Raw genomic sequence first — 18,427 nt, forward strand, 5'->3', positions numbered from 1 at the left:
TGGGGGTGTATAGGGAGTTCATGGGTTATGACATCTATGACTCTATGGCATCCTGGAGAGGATTGGGGAGGGAGGAAGACAAGCGGGAAACAGACACTGGAAGGAAAGGAGCAAAATTATAGATTATATATTACAATAGGCCTTAAAAAATTACTTACAAAACATTACACGGGCCACCGGGCCAGCACCTGGGGCACTGCCGCCTCGGCCGTCTCCCAAGACCAAGCAGCCAAGGCGGCTACCCCCTTCACCAGCAGCCCCCAGAAAATAGACTTTGTTTTATTTTACTCTCATTTCATCTCTTCTCCTCTCCCCTCCCCTCCCCTCCCCCCCCTACACTGAGTGTCAGGCTCGGCCCCCCTGCCCACCTTCCCCAGCATAGAGTGATACCCCCCCCACCAAAGGGATCCTAGCCACCGACTCCATTAAATAATAGAATTAAGTTAAAAACAATTAAAAACAAACACAGTACAAATGTCCTTTCCTTCATCCATGGGAGCAGGGGGGGAAGGATAGTCCAACATTGACATCATACACCCGCAGCCATGCTCATTTGCATGTGATTGGTGGACGATGGGGAGCTGCTCATGAACTGGATCGGCACCTGACATTAACGAGTTGGGGGCATGGAGACAGGTGGCACCTGGGAGCTGGGGGTGGAGGAAGCCCTGGCTGAGAAAGCGGTGGGGTGGTTTCTACCCGATCGGTAGCAGGGCAAGGAGGCCTGGAGAAGCCGCCCCCGCCCTCCAGCTGCTGCCCCGTAGGCTCTGTCCATGGTGCTGATGTGACCTGGCGTTGGGACGACCAACTCTGAGGCCCCGATCCTAGGGGCAGGAGGGGCCGTGGCTGGCAGACAGGAACAGGTCTCGCAGTAGCAGCTCCCTGCATCACAAGGTCCTTCGCGGGCAGCTTGGTTCCTTGGCTCTGGGTGCGAGTGTAACGTTGGCCCCTCAAGGAGGGCATGGGGGTGGATTAGGAGGGGAGACCAGGGCCGGGGTTGGAGTCGGGTTCATATCCGGTCCTAGCCGAGGAAACAGACAGGCCCCAGCGTGAAGCCAAAGCGCTGGCCGGACTCCCCGAAGTCAACCACGCGCACATCCGCAAGTGGCAGCTGCTCCACCCGTGGCGTGTGCACTTCCAGCACCGTCCGCTCTGGCCCCTTCCGTGCCTGCCATGGAGAGGGGGCAAGAGTCAGGAGTCAGGAAGAAGGGTTGCCCAGAAGCAGAGGGTTCTAGGACTTCCTGTGGTCTATTTAGTGCCCCTCCAGTCTAGCGCAAGCATCCACCTACCTACCCACCCGTCCAGCAGCACAACCATTCACCTACCAACCCCACACACACCCAACCATCTACCCACCAATAAACTCCATCCACCTATGTATCCCATGAACCAATCCACCTCCAGTCATTCATCCATCCAACAACCCATCCATCACACACCCACTTTATCATCGCCCCATCCATCCATCCTCCATGCACTCACTCACGCTCCAATCCATCCACCCACCCATCCCAAACACCCGCTCATCCATTCATCCATCCATCCATCATCTGCCCATCCTGCATCCCTCTGCCTCTCCATCCATCCACCTGTCTTTGTGTCCATCCACCCATTTTCATCCACCCATCCGTCCATTCATATGTCCAACTGTCCGTAGGTCCACGCACCTTTACATCCATCTGTACATCCATGCACTCATGATTTCATCCATTCTATCTGTGCATACATCTATCTGACTGTCAGTCTATCTGTCCATACAAGTTTCCATCCATCCATCCAATGCTTCAAACCCAATACATCCATCCACCCACCAACACAGTCATCTCCTCCATTTTTTCTGCTTCCCTTGTCTCTTCACTCTTCCATCCCCTTCTCACCCAGCACTGGGCCTCACATCTTCATCCCCCTGTCCCTCCCTCCCTCTCTCTCGTCCATCCACCTGTCCTGCCTCTGGTCTCACCGCACAGCCATCCATGAGGGCTTTGATGTAGGGACTGGTGTCATGGCTGAGGTCATCTTCATTGGCACCACGGAAGTGCAGGGCATGGAGGTAGCCAGCAGTGCCAGGGCCTTGCCAGGCCACCGAGCGGTGGCAGTGGTAGGTGAAGTTCTGGCGGGCAGCGACACTGAGCAGCCGCAGGAAGGTGAGCTGCACCACGCCCAGTGCCTGCCCCTCAGCATCCATGTACGAGAACTTGGGGCAGGGAGAGAGGAAGGGGGAGACACTGTCAGGGGAGGAGCTGGGAGCTGGACCGACAGGGAGACCCTGAACAGACTAGAGCACAGGGCACCCAGACAGACTGGAAGAGCTATGGATGGGCAAGCCCAGAACAGATGGGTAGACATACCAAGACAGAACCAAGGTAAGATACATGGGCTTGTGGACAGGGAGATCCTGGATGGACAGACAGAGCTCAGGACAGCCCCCACCATATGCTGAACAAGCTGGGTATTCACCTTGCTGCCTTTCTGGAACTGGCTGTACCAGGTCTGCGGCTTCTCATCCTCCCATGCTGACATCGGGACCTGAAGGGGAGACCCCAAAGGACAGATGGACCTCAGCAGGGGCGGTGGTGCCAGGGTGTCCCTTCCCATCACCTCCCTTCCCAGAGAACCCAAGAGTCGAGGTTCCCTGCCCCCACTCGCTTTCACCCCCCCCCAGCCCCTCTCCCCTCCCAGAGAACGCAGGCATCCAACCCCACTCACCACTTCTATCTCTTTGGAGGGGAAAACACAGGTCTCACCACCGGCCGTGAAGTTACAGAAGACCTTGAAAGCATCACGGGCGCAGCCCTGGTTGGGGTCAATCCAGTACTCGCCTGGGGAGCAGGGGAAAAGGGGCAGCATCAGGGCACAGCCCCTCCCCACCCTACTCTGGGCCCAACCCAGCCTGGCCAGAGCACCCTGCCCCCACTGGCCTTCTTGCAGCACAGACATCCCTTATGCCCCCCTTTCTGCAGGAGAGAAATCATGTGAGAAAGTGCTCAGTGCTGGGGAGAAAGCACCACCCCAGTGTCCCTAGGGGGCCTTCCCTGTCTGCTCAGCTAGAGCGCCCCCTGCTGGATGTGCCCTCCAGAACAGCACAGAGGGGCGGGGGTGTCCCAGCACTACCTACTGGACCACAACTCCCCCTGCTGGACCTCCAGCAGCACAGCACACCCCAGTGCTCGGGGGGAGCTTCCCCAGCCCTGTCTTCTCAGCTGGAGCGCCCTCTGCTGGGCTCCCTGCCACACAGCACCCCTCAGTGCCCCGGTCTGCAAGAGAGGTCAGCAAGTGCTCAGTGCTGGGGAGAAAGCACCACCACAGCACAAGGCCCTATAGGGGGCCTGCCCCAGCCTGCCTGCCTGGCCAGGGAGCCCCGTACAGGACCCCCAGAGCACAGTGCCTACTAGTGGCTCCTGCCTGCAGGAAAGGAATTGTGCCAGGAAGTGCTCAGTGCCGGAGGGGGGGAAAGCACTGCATGCAGCACAGCATTCCCTCCCTTCCTCCCTGCCCCCTTCTCCACTGCAGGGCTCACCGTCAGGCAGGCCAGGCCGGCAGAGCTGCAGATCTTGACAAGTGCGGGCAGGGCTGTCACGGGTGCCATCAGGGCGCCGCAGCTGCTCGATCTCCTGCTTGATGGCGTGCAAGGAGCCAAACACCTCCTCCATGCCCTCAGCTGCCCGTGCCCGTCTCCCCAGCCCAGGCTCATCCTCAGACTCCTTCTCCTTCTCCTCCTCTTCCATAAGACGGCTGGCATCGATGGAGCGCTTGCTCTTCTTGGGCAACTGGATGGGCAGGGGCTGGATCACCTCTCCAGGTGGGCCCTGCAGAGGACAGGACCCCTGTCAGCAGGGGCAGGGGGGCAGGGGCAGCTGGAGGGGGGCAGGGGAAGTTACTCACCGGGTGCCCAGGGGGGCCAGGGGTACCACGCTCACCCTTGGGTCCTGCTGGACCCTGGAGGGAGAGGAGAGAGATGTCAGGCCACAGCAGGGACAAAGCTGGGATGTTAGGCCATGGCAGGGGCACAGGTAGGCCCCAGTGGGGAAGGGGATGGGACAGACACTTACCATGGCTCCCTTGGCACCTTTGGGCCCAGCAGGTCCCTGCAAAGCAATGACAGGAGGGTCAGAGCTGGGGGGGGGTGGCATAGAGGTTAGGGGTTGGGGGTCAGGGGTCACTCACGGGAAGTCCGGGGGGTCCAGCAGGGCCCAGGGGGCCAGTGGCTCCAGGGATGCCCTGCGGGAAGGAAAGCAGAGGTGATGGGGAGAACCGGAGACACAATTCAACTCCCCAACATGCACCCTGCAGCAGCCCTTCCTAGCTCTCTACACCCTCCCAGAACTGGAGAGAACCTAAGTGCCAAGACTTCTTGCTCCAAACCAGGAAATGCCCTCTCCGCTCTGCCACACACTTCCACCTCCTACTCACGGTCTCTCCCTTCTGTCCGGTGGTGCCCTGGGGGCCAGGCAGGCCGCGGTCTCCCTTCTCTCCCTGCTCTCCTGGGGGACCAATGAGGCCAATGAGTCCTGGGTGGCCCTGCAAAGAGACCCAGCATATAACAGGGGTGTCAGACATGCCAGGGCACATGCATGTGCCTCACACAGTAGCTGTGCCCCCCTCGCTCTCACCTTTTCGCCCTTGGCTCCAGTGTCTCCCTTAAGGCCAGGCAGCCCTGGAGGACCCTGTGGGAGGAAGACATGGTCATGGTCATGGTCAAGGTCAGGGTCAAAATCCTTGTGGGGGAGGGGGGGAGAGGAATGCCGCACTCACCACGGGCCCTGGGGGCCCTGCTTGGCCTGTCACACCAGGTTTGCCTTGTTCTCCCTGCAAGGGATGGAAAGGGTTAATGCTAAACTGCTTTGGGGAGGGTGGTTGAGGACAGCCCAGCCAGAGCCCCCTAACCACCCCCCCAACCTCTAGGCACCATGGGCAACTCACTACAGAGAAGAACCCAGGTGTCCTGGCTCCCAGCACCCCCTCATCTCACCACCCAACCTCTGCTCCCTTTTCAGAGAACCCCAGGCATCCGGGCTCTCAGCTCCCGCACAGCAATAGTCCCCCTTTCCTTCCTCCGCCACCAAGAAGCAGTGAGGGGCCCCAGTGTGTGGGAGTGGGGTTGAGGGCAGTGAAGGGGCCCAGATATCATGGAGGATATCATGGAAGGACAAAAACAGGACCCAGGCATCCAGAAGGGGGTTCAGAGCAGCAAGGGGACCCAGGCATCCAGGGTGGGAGGTGGGGGTCACTCACCACAGAGCCAGGCAGGCCACGCAGCCCATCAGGGCCCTGCTTGCCGGGAGGTCCCTGTGGCCCCACAGGGCCTGTCTTGCCGGGGGCCCCCATGAGTCCAGGTTCACCCTGTGGGGGAGGGTCAGACACAGCACAGAGTTCAGGGGAGCGACCAGAGCAGGGCTAACCCCCCCCAACCCAAATGAACCCAGAGCATCACTGGACCAAGTGTGGGGGCTTGGGCTGCTACAGCACCAGGAGCACCCTGCCCCCACTCCCCTCCCAGGCCGGGAGAGAACCCAGGAGTCCAGGCTCCCAGCCCCATTCCCCTCTCTAATCAGTGGGAAAAATCCAGGTGTCCTGAGTCTTATGGACCTGAAGGAGCCACTTACCTTTGCGCCTTTCTCACCCTGACGTCCCTCAGGACCTGGGGAGCCAGCAGGGCCCTGCAGGGGAGAAACTGTGTCATGCGGGGGCACTCACCCTGATCCAGCCCCAGGGGAGGGGCTCATGTGGGGGCTGCATCAGAACTTACCCGCTTCCCCAGTGAGCCAGGGGGTCCGTTCTCACCTGTGGGACCTGGAGAGCCCTGGAGAAAAGGAAAGGAGTGGACAGATAAGGGATCGGGGTGGGAAGGGATCTAGAACCTGGTCTAGAACTGATGGAGACAGGGGGGTCTGGGATACAGTCCGTCAGTGGCAGGGGCCCAAACAACAGGCAAGAACCAGGGGGCCCTGATCTACAGTAATAGAGGGGGAACCCTAAAGTGTGGGGGCTGATCCAGAATGCCAGGGAGGAGGGCGAGGTGCCTGATCCAAAACTTCAAGGAGAGCAGGGCTCTGATCCAGAATGACAGAGAGAAAAGGACTCTGATCTAGACCCTCTGGCAGCAGGTGAGTGGGGCACGGAGCCAGATTCACAGGGGAAAGGGGTGTGATCCAGAACACCAACAGGAGGGGCCATGGACCCAGAACACCCAGGAGAGGGTGGAGCTGGATCTAGAACATCAAGGAGGAGGCAATTCCAGATCCAGAATGCAAAGGAGAAGGCGATTCGTGATCTAGGACAACCACAAGAGGGCAGTCCAGGATCCAGACCACCAAGGGGAGAACAGTTCTGCGTTTACAGCTCTATTTGTCCACATTTGGAATCGTGGGCCCAGCCCACCAAGTTATGCGCTAGCCTCCCTTAGGTGGAAAGGCTACAAACAAAGGAGACAACTAAATTCTTGGGACAACAGATGAAAATACAGGGACAGGAGTGCGGGTCAAAGGTTCAGAATGAGTGGACTGAGCGGGGACTCCAAGCAGAGTGCACCGGACAGTGCCAACTGGCCCCCAAATGCATCCAAGGTTCTGGCAGAGACTGCCCAGTGGTACTCTGCTCAGAGACAGGAGCAGATCAGGGAAAGGAAGGTGGCCCTGCAGTCCTCAGAGGCCCTCTTTCCTGGTCATGTACATGGCCAGCTTGGCCAGGGCCGGGAGGAGGTTGACCAGGAGGTCCCGGAACTTGGGTGCAGACAGAGTGGGGAAAAAAAAAAGGTGCAGCCAGAATCTCAATAAGAGGCTCCGGAGGAAGCAGTGCAGGGGCTGCAGGCTGGGGCACGCCAGGTAGGTATGTGCCAGGGTCTCCCTCTGCCCGCAGAAAGGGCAGGTGTCAGCATCATCCGTGAAGCGCATCTGTGAAGCGCTCTGTAGCAATGGCTCAGTGGAGGAGCCACCAGCTGAGGTCCTGGTGGTGCATGGGACTCTGGAGTTACACAACCAAGGGGAGGACTCCATGTTCTGGATCAAGAACACCAAGGAGGAACAGCTCATAATCTAGAACACCAAGGGGGGGAGGTGATCTGAATCTAGAACACCAAGGAGAGGATGGGTCTAGATCTGGAGCATCAGTGGAGCTGATCCAGATTCCTGGGGGCTCTGTTGGGCACCCAGACCGAAACACCAGAGACAGGGGCGGGGGCTGATATGGAACATCCAAGAGAAGGAGGGTCTGATCTGGAACATGCTCTAACACTCACTGGCTGGCCTGGCTCACCGTCCTCTCCACGTTCACCCTTGGCACCATCCTGGCCCTGCAGAAGCACAGAGACCAGGGTCAGCAGGGTCCCCCAGCACTGACCCGTCCTTCCCCTCCCCCCCCAAGCGGGGCAGCGGTACTCACCCGGGGGCCCATCTCACCAGGGGGGCCCGGATCTCCAGGGAAACCAACAGGACCCTGAGACAGACAGAGACATGTTAGCACAACCAGGGTACATAGGCATCCAGGCTCTCCAGCTCCATGTCCAACCAAGCATGGGGCGAGAACACAGGCATCCAGGGTCCCCCAGCCCCAGCCTAACCTGATGACCCCGCACTCCACTGAGAACAGGGAGAAAACCCAGGTATCCAGGCTCCCCCACCCCAGCCCCACACTCAGCCCAGAAGTGGCAGGAACTCAGGCATCTGGGCACCCCACCAACTCACAGGGTTGCCCTTGGGCCCGTCGTCTCCCGGGGGTCCTTTCCCACCAGGGGGTCCAGCCACACCAGCAGCTCCAGCTTCTCCTTTCTCACCTCGTTCCCCCCGTGGGCCCTGGTGGTGAGAAATGGGGGGATCAGGCTTGGGGTGTCCCCCAGTGCCATGGGGGCAAGGCATGCCCCCAAGTGGGTTTGGGGGAGCTCTGGGGTCACCAAGGGGACACTGAGCTGGAGGGAACCCAGGTATTCAGGCTCCCAGACACCCCCCAGAAAGACACATCTGGGGTGGGGGTCAACCCAAACCCACCCCCAGGGCTGCAGGGTCCCCTGGGGGGGTAGGGGGTCCTCCAGCTGGGCCAGGGGATCAGAGGTCAGGGGTCATAGGGGGTTACTCACCTTGACACCTGGCTCCCCGGGGATCCCAGGGGCCCCTGACTCTCCAGGCTCACCCTGGAGGGAAAAGAGGCAGTTTCAGCACCCAAGCAGCCCCCTCCCACACACCCCTCTCCTCCTTGCCATGAACCCAGGTCTCTGGGCACCACCTACCTTCTCTCCAGGGGGTCCCAGGTTCCCAATGCCTCCGGGGGGGCCTTGGGGTCCCTGTGTGGGGTGAAAGAACTGGTTATGCCTCCCTGAAGGAGGGGGAGTATGGTTGGGGGCAACAGGGGGAAGGAGAGGAAGAGGGAGAACTTACGTCAGCTCCAGAGGGTCCAGCTGGGCCACGGGGGCCAGGAGGGCCAGGAGGGCCCTACGGAGAGAAAACAGAGGGTCAGAGGAGGTGCCAAGGGACATTAAGCAGGGTTGGGAGGGGAAGGGGAGCACTTACCATGGGCCCCACATCTCCTGTCTCCCCTTTCTCGCCAGCTGGGCCAGGAAGGCCCTGGGGTAGGGGGAGAAAGAGAAAGAGTCACATCGGGTCTGAAGGCACATCTGGATGGAGAGTTGCTGGCCACTTAGAGGATAGGGCACAGCTGGATCTGGGGAGCACGGGGAAGGCGTACAACCAGATATGGGATGAGACAGGTCAGGGTCATGAGCACAGCTGGATCTGGTGTATGAGAGACTGGGGCCATGGGGCACAACTGGATCTGGGGTGGGAGGGGTCGGAGCCATAAGCACAGCTGAATCAGGGGTGGCAGGGGCCAGGACCAGGACTGAGGCCATGGAGCACAACTGGGTGTGGGGGCAGGGGGTGCTCTGACCACTGGGCACACCTGGGCTGCCCGGGGGGCTGGACCAAGGGGGCGGGGCAGCTCACCTGCAAGCCAATGGGGCCGGGTGGGCCATTGAAGCCACGGGTGCCCTCATCGCCCTTAGCCCCGAAGTGCCCTTGGGGGCCCCTTGCACCTGGCTCCCCATCTGCACCCTGCCAAGCGGGAGAAGAAGTCAACATGGGGGGAAACGCCAGGAACCCCTCCCCCTACAGCAATGTCCCCAGGAACCTCCACCCCCGCAGTGTCAGGACCCCTCCGCAGGCCACTCCCCCCATCAGCATCACCCCCACCCCCACTGTAGCCCCTACTCACTGCAGCTCCAGGCTGCCCAAGGGGCCCCATTGGGCCAGGGGGGCCGGGGGGACCCTGAAAAGAAGCAGAGGGGAGTTAGAGAGGGCCGGAGGGTTACAGTAGGTCACATGGGGTTGGGGGGGCAAGACCCCTTGGCAGCAGTACTCACGTGCTCTCCTTTGTTGCCCTTGGAGCCCTTCTGGCCTGGATCCCCAACCTCACCCTGCACAGAGGGAAGAGGATTAGCAGGGGTCATGGGGGTCAGGTGTCAGAGGTCAAGGGTTGAGGGGGGTCTCACCTTGTCACCATCTTCACCAGGACCCCCTGGGGGACCTGCAGGGCCAGGCAGCCCCACAGGGCCCTGGACGCCATCACGGCCAGCAGGGCCAATGGGGCCTTTCTCGCCCTGTGTGGGAGGTGGGAGCAGAGAGTGAAAGGGGCACGGGACCCAGGTATCCAGGAGCCTGCCAGCACCTCCCCCTGCCACCTGCAGGCCCCATGCTGCCCCCAGCATGGAGCGGAGAGCCCAGGCATCCGGGCTCCCAGTCCCCGTGCCCTGCTCTAACCCCCCAAGATCCCAGGCCCCTCCCCCACAGTACTCACAGGAACGCCCTTCTCTCCAGCAGGGCCTGGGGGCCCCTGGGGTCCAGGTCTCCCCGGGGGACCGATGGGGCCGCCTTGCCCTGGGCCACCTCTCTCGCCAGGGGATCCCTGGAGGGGGGGAGAGGGTGAGTCACTGGCGTCACCAGGGTCACTGGGTGTCAGGGGAGTCACGGTGGGTTGTACTCACTGCAGGTCCCGGGGGTCCAGCCGGCCCCTCATTGCCCTTGAGCCCAGGTCCACCCTGTTGCGGAGGGGAGGAAGCAGATGTCATGAGTTGGCAACACTGGTGCGGGGGGGGGGAGGCAGGGGGAGTCTTTTGGGATAAGGGGGCACTTACCGGGGTGCCAGGCAGCCCCCGTTCACCAGGGAAGCCGCGTAGCCCGGCTGGGCCGTCTTTGCCTGGGGAGCCAGTGGGGCCAGGATCTCCCTGCAATGTGAGACAGCAAGAATTAGACAAGTCTCCCCCTGCTCCACATCCCCTCCCCACGCCTCCCCAATCCCCCCTGGGGCCTGCCCCTGCCTGACTTCGACAGTGCTAGCAAGTGCCCAATAACAGGGAAACAGCACTGACCATAGCGCAGTGCCTCCTAGTGCCTGAGTTGGGCAGAGCACCCCATGCTGGACCCCCTCCACCCCTTATAGAATGGTGCCCCCATTGCCCCCCAGGAGTCCTGCACCAGCTTTGCTGCAACAATATGAGCAAGTGTGCATGTCGGGAAGACAGGACTGACCACACCACCGCATCCCCCAGGGGCACTGAAGGCACCTCCTGCTGGACCCCCCACCCACTCCCTGCCCTCCAGCCTCTTACCTTGGTTCCTTCCTTGCCAGAGGGGCCTGGCAGCCCCTGCTCACCAGGAGGGCCAGGGGGCCCTGGGTGTCCACGCTCCCCCATGGGACCTGATTCACCAGCAGGACCCTGCATTGAGCAGGGAGGCAGAGGTGAGACTGTGTGCAAACAGGACCTGGCACCTGACCTCCCCAACCCCATCACCATCCTCCCAAAGGGAGGTCTCCTTACCTGAGGGCCCACAACACCCGGGGGACCAGGAGGGCCTGTCTTGCCTTGGAAACCCTGGAAGAGATGGGGACAGGAAGGGGGTCAGTACAAGCCCAGCTGGGTGCCGGGGCTCTGGGCATCCCTAAGCCTGCCACTGTCAGAGAGAGATGGTGAGGCTGGAGGAGCAACATGGGAGCAACCAGAGTAACAGGGGAGTAATGTGGGAGTACACAGGAATAACCAGAGCAAAGCCAGAGCAAGATAGGAGCAACATGCAAGTAAGAGCAACCTGGGAGTAACCAGAGTAACACAGAAGTACACAGAATTTATCAGGGTAACACAGGAGTAACAGCACAGTGGGGAGGTGCAACCTGGGTGGTGCCCAGACCCTGAGAGCCATGCAAGGGGGAGATGAGCTAGGAAGGGGCACCGTGTAACCCAGAAGCTATGAGGAGCAGCATAAGACTGCCCACACACTCATGGAGGGGCAGGGGGTAGGCGGGTCACATAGGAGCAAGAGATGAGTGAGCAACTCAGGAGCAACTCAGAGTGACTCTAGAGTGACTCTGGAGCAATGCAGAAGCAGTATGAGACCGATCCGAGTGCAAGGCAAGGGGGGACCCCCAGAACCACGTGGGAGCCACTGAGGAGCACCTGGGGTATGACACAGGTATGAGAGGCAGGAGGGAGCTACGACTGAGGAACCCTAGAAGAAGCAAGGGGAGCGTATAGTAACCATGGAATAACCCTGGGGTATGTGAGGGGCAGCACAGTGTAATGACAGAGTAAACCCAAAGTAAATGAGGGCAGTTTGCAGTAACCCTGGAGCAATCTGAGTATTCCCAGCACAACTTCAGAGTAACCCTGGAGTAACCTCAGAGTAACCCTGAAGTAAATCTGACAAACTCAGCGTAATCCTGGAGCAACTTTGGAGTAACCCTGGAGCAACCTCAAAGTCAGTGGGGGGTGAGATGGGGCATCTCTGAGTGCCTCAGAGGAAATGCAGGGATGTGCACTCACACACACATGCACACACATGCAGGGCACCTGCAGCCCAGTGCTGGGGGTACTCACCACTTCTCCGCGCTGTCCAGGGTGTCCCGGGAGCCCATCCTTGCCAGGGGGGCCCTGTGGGAAGACAGGCAGAGGTCAGTGGGATCTGGGTGGGGGAGCCAGGGGCAAAGGGCATTGAGGGGAAGATCACTACTTACCGGGGGGCCTTTAGGTCCAGGGAAGCCGTTGGGCCCTTGGGGGCCAGGGAGCCCCTGTGGAGAGAGGGAAGGGAGGGTGTCAGAGGGCAGGGGGCAAGAGGCAGATGCAGCCCAGCTGGGCCCTCCCCCCACCCCAGCCCAGCCAGCAGGAGGCCGTGAGCCACGTGCTGGCAGGGTGCCGGCGTGATGCAGACATGATGAGGGCAGCACACATTTCATGCAGCCGAGGTTCCAGGAGCTGGGTCACACCTACCCTCTCACCCAGGGGTCCATGGGGGCCATCACTACCTGAGGTGCCCTAGGCAGGGGCAGAAAGAAGTGTTAGCAGGAGGCGTGCCCCATTCCTGACACACTGGGGCACATGGGAGTACAGGTACACACATCAGGGTGCACACACACCGGCAGAGATTCACGTGTGCATGCATGCCTATGAGCACACATGCATCCACACATACCTTTGGTGGCACACACCTGCAAATTAATATGTGCATGTATGCCTATGCATGTGCATAGATTTACACACACATGTGCACACATGCCAATGCTGGCACATGCCTGCAGACATTCACTCATGCACACATGCCTATGTGCACACATAGATTTATACACACACATGCATATACAGACACACACATGCCAATGCTGGCACACGCCTACAGAGATTCACACGTGCATGCATGCCTATGCAGACACAAGAATTTACGCACACATGCCAATGGTGGCCAAGCCTGCAGAAATTCACGTGCACACACCTAAGTATGCCACACACACACACAACTTTGTGGCTCAAGCATGCACAACGATATGGGTATGCGTGTTTACCTGTGCCCAGACACATGGATTCACAAGTGTGCCCACAGAAATGCCAGCACACACATGCAAACACAGGGTGCACACATATACACTCACACATGCAGAATGACTCATTCCTCTTGAACAGTCTGCCCTACGGTCTGCAGGTAGGGACCAGCATGCTGAACCCTGACTCGGACCTACACCCCACTACCCTCTGCCCACCCCTGAGTCAGACACACAGACTGACCTCCCCCAGCCCCTCCCCCGCCCCATCATGCCCCACCCCAGCACTGACCTTTGCCCCTGGCTTTCCTGTGGCTCCACGTGGGCCCCGCTGGCCCCTGGGACCCTACAGGGTGAAAATGGATGGTGGTGAGTGCCCAGAACCAGCCCAGCCCCATGGGAGAGGAGGGCAGAACCCCCTGACCCTGGTAGGGACAGGTTGGACCTCTTCCCCCTCCCCACACCCCCGCCAGCCCCATGCAGAAGCGGGGGGGGGACACAAGTGGAGGAACGAATGGAAAGAGAGGACCAGGGGAATGAACAGAGCAATGAGAGAATAGACAGACAGACTGGAGAGCAGGGCAGATGGCTGAAGCCAGTCCCAAGCACGTGACCCCACCCCCCCACCAACACGCATGCACATGCATGTGTACTCACCGTGGGGCCACGCTCGCCCCGGGGCCCAGCTTTCCCAGACAGGCCCTGCCACACAGAAAGAGGGTGAGATGCGGCTGGGAGGGGGTCCCCCAGGCCTCACCCTGCCCTAGAGCAGTGGTTCTTAACTTTTTTGTACTAGGACCTATTTGTAAACATTGATTGCCAGTCTTGACCCAGTGCCCCTCACTCCCAACCCACTGCCTGCCACCCCCAGCCCCACAGTGTGTGGGGCAGGGAGTAGTTGTGTGGGGCTTGGAGGGCCCCAACCAGCCCCCACAGGCTGGAGCTCTGCCAGCCTGCTAGGGAAAAGCCATGGCTTCCCACGTTTTTCTCCTTTAAAGGAGAAGACATTTTTAAAGTTTGTTGATCTATATTTAAACTTTGTCCACGACCCTTTCATATATTCTTGTGACCCATTTTTGGGTTGCAACCCATGGATTGAGAAACGCTGACCTAGAGGACTGCCCAGCAGCCTCCATAGCCCTGAGAGACATCCCCCCACCTTCAGACACCCCACCTCAGGCTCCCCATACCCCACCTGGAGTATAGCAGGGACCCCAACACCCAGGCTGCCCCCTAACCCCCAGACATCCCCCCCAGAACTTCCCCCACCCTCACAGCAGACTTGCAACAGAGCCCAGGATCTTCCAGGCAGGTGAATCCCACTTCGCACACCCCATCCTAGGTAGAGCTTTCAGAGACAGCTCCAATACTCACCCGCGTGCCCTTCTCACCATTGGTGCCTGGGAAGCCCGGGAAGCCCTGGGATCCCTATGGGGGAAGAAGAAAGGAAGGGGGGTTTATTGGGGTACAAAGAATTTATTGGGGTATGGGAGGGCATCACCCCCAGCTGCAGCACTCACCTTGGGACCCTGCCGTCCGGGGTACCCGGGCAGCCCTGGCACACCCAGCTTGCCCTGGGAGAAAAAGACAGACAGACAGACAGGGTTACAGGGACACTGGCCCCAGTCTAAGCCCAATCCAGCAGAGATGAGACAGGAAGTGCCCTCAGCCCTGCTAACCCAGCCCAGCCCAACTGGGGGCCAGGGCAGGAGGGGCCGGGACCCTGCCTATGCCTACTCACCTTATCTCCCAACAGGCCAAGGGGGCCAGGGTCTCCGGGGGGACCGGTACGACCTTTGGGGCCTTCCGGTCCATCCTCTCCTCGGGAGCCCGGGACACCGACCTCGCCCTGCAGGAGCAGAAAGAGCACAAGGGTCAGGGGTCAGAGGTCAAGCAGGGGGGACAGGAAGTAGGGTCACCAGGGGTCAGCCCAGGATAGACAGGGGAGGAGTGGGCACCAGGGGTCAGGGGTCAAACTGGTATATCCCAGGCAATAGGCGCAACTGGGGGTCAGACTGGGGTCATCAGGACAGCAAAAAGCAGCAGGCGTTAAGCTGGTGTATCCCAGGCAGAAGGGGTAGCAGGGGTTGGGGGTCAGACTGAGGTTATTGGGGTTTAGGGGGTATGGGGGAACCTAGAATAGCAGGAGGTTGGGAAGGGAGCAGAAAGCACCAAGGGTCAAGTGTCAAACTGGGTCATCAGGTGCCAGGAGTGGGTCAGGGATCAGATGTGCATCACCACAGGAGTGCAGAAGGTCAAGGGGCAGATCAGCATCATCATGGAAACAGGCTCGGGGACCACAGGGAACAGACTTACCCGGTCTCCTTTCACCCCCATGTCACCCTTGAAGCCAGGGAACCCGTCCTCACCCTGTGAAGAGACAGAGACACCCAGTCAGAGCCTGAAGAGCTGGACCCAGTGCTCCCGGCTAGTGCAGGGAGTGGGTCCTGGCAGTGCCCAGTGCCCCCTGGGGAGCTGTGCAGGCAGAGCAGGGTTCTGGGGGGGTCCTGGAACCATGAGTCCCACCAGCATCACTCACCTTCTCCCCCTTGTGCCCCTTCAGCCCTCGGATGCCTTCCACCCCCTAGAGAGAGAGGGAGAGTTCAGAGCCACGTAAAGGCCAAGCAGAAGAGTAAGACTTAGGGAACTCAGGTGTATGAGCTCCCCAGCCCCGCTACCAATAACCCACCAGATCCAGCACTCCTCTCCCAGGGCCAGGGAAAGAACTTGCTCTGAGCACCTCTGCTCTAGCCCAAGACTGAGAAGAGAACACTTGGGCCAGATGTCCTGGCCACCAACTCAAGCCCACTGCACCTTCCTCCCTACCCGGAGCCAGGGGTAGAACCCAAGCATCCTGGTTACCAGCACCCATGACCTCTTGTTTTCCCAATTACCCAGAATCCTCCCCTCCAGGCCAAAGCCCTATTGGCCACAGGGCCCCTTGGCACTCTGGTAGAAGAAACAGAGTACTGTGGGTAACTGTCCAGGCCCTCTGAGCCAGGCCATGCCCATTGGCCAATCAGCTACTTACCTTCACACCACGTGGGCCTGGGTAGCCAATTGGACCTTGGGGGCCGGATGGGCCCTGTAAGAGAGACACCATTAGTCATCACTGCCTCTAGTTTCACCTACTTCAGAGGGAGGAGCTCTGAATGGAGGATGGGGAGGGGCTCTGGAGGATAAGGCAAACCTCACCCACCACCCCAAGGGTGGTGGGGCTCACAGGGAGGGGGACCCTGGTATCTAGGAAGGGGAGGGGATATTGAGGCCTGGAGGTAGCCATTGCCCCCTTACCTGGTTTCCCTTGGTGCCAGGAGGACCTTCCTTCCCTGGGTGTCCCTGGTTGGGAGAATGTGTGAGGGAGCATAAGCCCCTTGTGTTAGACCCCACATATCCCCCCCCAACCCCAAGCAACTGCAACCCTGTTGCCCTTTGACATAAAAGTGGTCTGGGCAGGTACTGACATAAGGAGATGAGCAAGGGGGCAATGGGACTCAGCCCATGTGTTGGATGGGGTCAGTACTCAATGGGGTTGACCACCGAAGCCGAGCAGCATAGGCACCCGTACAGGCAGGAAGTGGCACTTGCTCACTTCCTGTTCCATGTGGCAGCTGGATCCCATGAAAAATTATACTGATGCACTTTCTGTGAACCACAGCTATTGAATTCCTGCCCCTGGGAATCATTCAGGGGGCCAACAGGAAGTGGTAGCTCACTCATCAGCTCGCTTCCTGTGAAACATGGCTGCTACAGATCACCCCAAAGCAGAGGGGCTCGGCATTGGATTATAACGCCTCGACAGGAAATGAAACAGGCTCACTTCCTGTTAAATATGGCTGCCATGCCTCGCTCCGCATCAACAGTGGGTGCCACAAAGAGAGCCAACAGGAAGTGGATCCATCTCACTTCCTGTTAAACATGGCCACCACAACTCCCTCCACACCAAGGATGGGTGTCACACAGAGAGCAAACAGGAAGTAGATCTATCTCACTTCCTGTTAAACGTGGCTGCCGCACCTCAGCCCACATCAAAAGCAGACACCGTGAGGGAACTGACAGGAAGTGGATCCCTCTCACTTCCTGTTAAACATGGCAGCTGCACCTTGCCACACAAAGGTGCAGAGTGCCAACAGGAAATGGAACCTCTCACTTCCTGTCAAACATGGCTCCCACGCTGTCACCCTCAGGCCAGAGTGGCCTGAAGCACCCAGAAGAGGGCAGGGGCAGGGGCAGGGGCAGGGCCCAGGTACTCACAGGGGGCCCGTCAGAGCCAGGCATGCCGGGGAGGCCAGGCTTCCCTCTGGGACCCTGTGGAGAGAGAGGAGCGGGGCTGAGCGCTAGCATTGCAGCAGCCCCGGTGCAAGGATGCAGGCCGGTGCCGGCCATGGGCCACCAGGGGCTGGAGGGGGACCCGGGCACTCACCTTTTCTCCGGGTGGCCCCGTGGCACCTTGCGGGCCGGGCAGCCCCTGAAACAAAGATGCATGGTGAGAGCTGCACCCGGCCGCTCCCAAAGCTGGGGGCAGAACCCAGGCATCCAAGCTCTCTGCCCACTTCTCTTCACTACACCCCACTGCCCTCCCAGAGCTAGAGGGAGAACCCAGGTGTCCAGGCTCCCAGCCCAACTCTGCTCTGCCCAACCAGACCCAACTCCCTTCCCAGAACAGGGACAGAATCCAGGTGTCGGAGCTCCCAGCCCCACTTACCCTAGCCCTCCATCCCCCACACACCCCCAGAGCCAGGAAGAGTGGGGTTGGCTTACCTGGGTGCCAGGAGTTCCTTGCTGCCCAGGGGGTCCTGGCTCCCCTTGTGGCCCCTGCAGACAGATAGAGGCAGAATCAGGATTGGGACCAGGCCTTGGGCACAGGATTAGGGGCTTGGCCTGAGGCCCAGCTGGGAGGCAGCACCCCAAGGAAGAGGGGACAGACAGACAGGTGGACTCACCAAGTTTCCCTTGGGACCAACAGGACCATCCATGCCACGCACACCCTGTGGGCAGCAGACAGAAAGACAGATGTGAGCAGAGGGGGCTGGGGGGCATGGAGGAGCTGGGGAAGGGGGATCTGGGTCCCAGTGTCATCACTTACTGGAGGGCCAGCGATGCCAGGGGGCCCCTTGGGGCCGAGGAGACCTCGGGGGCCCTGTGGGGAGGAGAGAGAGGGCATTAGCCTTAGCCAGTCAGGCAGTGCATCTAGGGATAGCAGTGAGGTGTGCCAGCACCCATGCCGAACTCCTGGCCTACACAGGTGCGTGCTGGGATAGCAGAGGCATGCCAGCCTAGGTCCTGGCACTTATGCCATACCCCAGTGCATGCTGGGATACCACAGTCCAGCACTGCCCCTCTCATCAGTAGGTTTAAGAGTGAACATTGAGAGCAAGTTCCCCTCCAGCAGCCCTATGGGAGGGAGGTGGGGGGGGGCCATGACGCACGGTTTCTCCAGGAAGCCCTCGGGGTCCAACTTCTCCATCGTCTCCCTGGCAGAAGAGAGAAAGGGCATTAGACATAGCGGGGCATCTCCAAGTACTGCCTCCATCCCCCCATCTTACCCACCCCCATATCTCCCCTCCCTGTCCCAGTACTTACCCGATCTCCATCCTCCCCTGGGGGGCCCGGGAGGCCCTGAGAGCCAGACTCGCCC

At 60.0% G+C, this 18,427-nt stretch overlaps 1 protein-coding gene and 1 pseudogene across 7 annotated transcripts in view; one reads left to right on the plus strand and one right to left on the minus strand.

Moving 5' to 3' along the window:
* The window catches only part of LOC149852950 (DLA class II histocompatibility antigen, DR-1 beta chain-like), a 298,803-nt pseudogene that overhangs the window by 176,001 nt on the left and 104,375 nt on the right, over positions 1-18,427 (plus strand). The gene's annotated exons all lie outside the window — the stretch shown is intronic.
* COL11A2 (collagen type XI alpha 2 chain) overlaps positions 112-18,427 on the minus strand; it is a 35,556-nt gene continuing 17,240 nt past the window's right edge. For all 6 annotated transcript variants that reach the window (XM_090028994.1, XM_090028993.1, XM_090028990.1 and 3 more), the window contains 49 exons: positions 18,373-18,426; positions 18,219-18,263; positions 17,876-17,929; positions 17,733-17,777; positions 17,551-17,604; positions 17,213-17,257; positions 17,044-17,097; positions 16,084-16,128; positions 15,821-15,874; positions 15,329-15,373; positions 15,106-15,159; positions 14,531-14,638; positions 14,310-14,363; positions 14,164-14,217; positions 13,447-13,491; positions 13,082-13,135; positions 12,245-12,289; positions 11,992-12,045; positions 11,855-11,908; positions 10,802-10,855; positions 10,592-10,699; positions 10,118-10,207; positions 9,968-10,021; positions 9,781-9,888; positions 9,476-9,583; positions 9,347-9,400; positions 9,199-9,252; positions 8,931-9,038; positions 8,499-8,552; positions 8,367-8,420; positions 8,219-8,272; positions 8,069-8,122; positions 7,680-7,787; positions 7,378-7,431; positions 7,235-7,288; positions 5,747-5,800; positions 5,604-5,657; positions 5,233-5,340; positions 4,753-4,806; positions 4,611-4,664; positions 4,411-4,518; positions 4,165-4,218; positions 4,050-4,085; positions 3,883-3,936; positions 3,518-3,806; positions 2,707-2,819; positions 2,458-2,526; positions 1,961-2,194; positions 112-1,168 (listed from right to left, as the gene is read on the minus strand). In XM_090028994.1, coding sequence (XP_089885120.1) covers positions 1,022-1,168; positions 1,961-2,194; positions 2,458-2,526; positions 2,707-2,819; positions 3,518-3,806; positions 3,883-3,936; positions 4,050-4,085; positions 4,165-4,218; positions 4,411-4,518; positions 4,611-4,664; positions 4,753-4,806; positions 5,233-5,340; positions 5,604-5,657; positions 5,747-5,800; positions 7,235-7,288; positions 7,378-7,431; positions 7,680-7,787; positions 8,069-8,122; positions 8,219-8,272; positions 8,367-8,420; positions 8,499-8,552; positions 8,931-9,038; positions 9,199-9,252; positions 9,347-9,400; positions 9,476-9,583; positions 9,781-9,888; positions 9,968-10,021; positions 10,118-10,207; positions 10,592-10,699; positions 10,802-10,855; positions 11,855-11,908; positions 11,992-12,045; positions 12,245-12,289; positions 13,082-13,135; positions 13,447-13,491; positions 14,164-14,217; positions 14,310-14,363; positions 14,531-14,638; positions 15,106-15,159; positions 15,329-15,373; positions 15,821-15,874; positions 16,084-16,128; positions 17,044-17,097; positions 17,213-17,257; positions 17,551-17,604; positions 17,733-17,777; positions 17,876-17,929; positions 18,219-18,263; positions 18,373-18,426 — 3,615 coding nt within the window. In that variant the 3' untranslated portion in view covers positions 112-1,021. The remainder of the gene's footprint in view (positions 1,169-1,960; positions 2,195-2,457; positions 2,527-2,706; positions 2,820-3,517; positions 3,807-3,882; positions 3,937-4,049; positions 4,086-4,164; positions 4,219-4,410; positions 4,519-4,610; positions 4,665-4,752; positions 4,807-5,232; positions 5,341-5,603; positions 5,658-5,746; positions 5,801-7,234; positions 7,289-7,377; positions 7,432-7,679; positions 7,788-8,068; positions 8,123-8,218; positions 8,273-8,366; positions 8,421-8,498; positions 8,553-8,930; positions 9,039-9,198; positions 9,253-9,346; positions 9,401-9,475; positions 9,584-9,780; positions 9,889-9,967; positions 10,022-10,117; positions 10,208-10,591; positions 10,700-10,801; positions 10,856-11,854; positions 11,909-11,991; positions 12,046-12,244; positions 12,290-13,081; positions 13,136-13,446; positions 13,492-14,163; positions 14,218-14,309; positions 14,364-14,530; positions 14,639-15,105; positions 15,160-15,328; positions 15,374-15,820; positions 15,875-16,083; positions 16,129-17,043; positions 17,098-17,212; positions 17,258-17,550; positions 17,605-17,732; positions 17,778-17,875; positions 17,930-18,218; positions 18,264-18,372; position 18,427) is intronic.

This window comes from Crocodylus siamensis, chromosome 15, assembly GCF_052110815.1.
Source record: "Crocodylus siamensis isolate JL-2025a chromosome 15, ASM5211081v1, whole genome shotgun sequence".
NCBI classification, from domain to species: domain Eukaryota; kingdom Metazoa; phylum Chordata; order Crocodylia; family Crocodylidae; genus Crocodylus; species Crocodylus siamensis.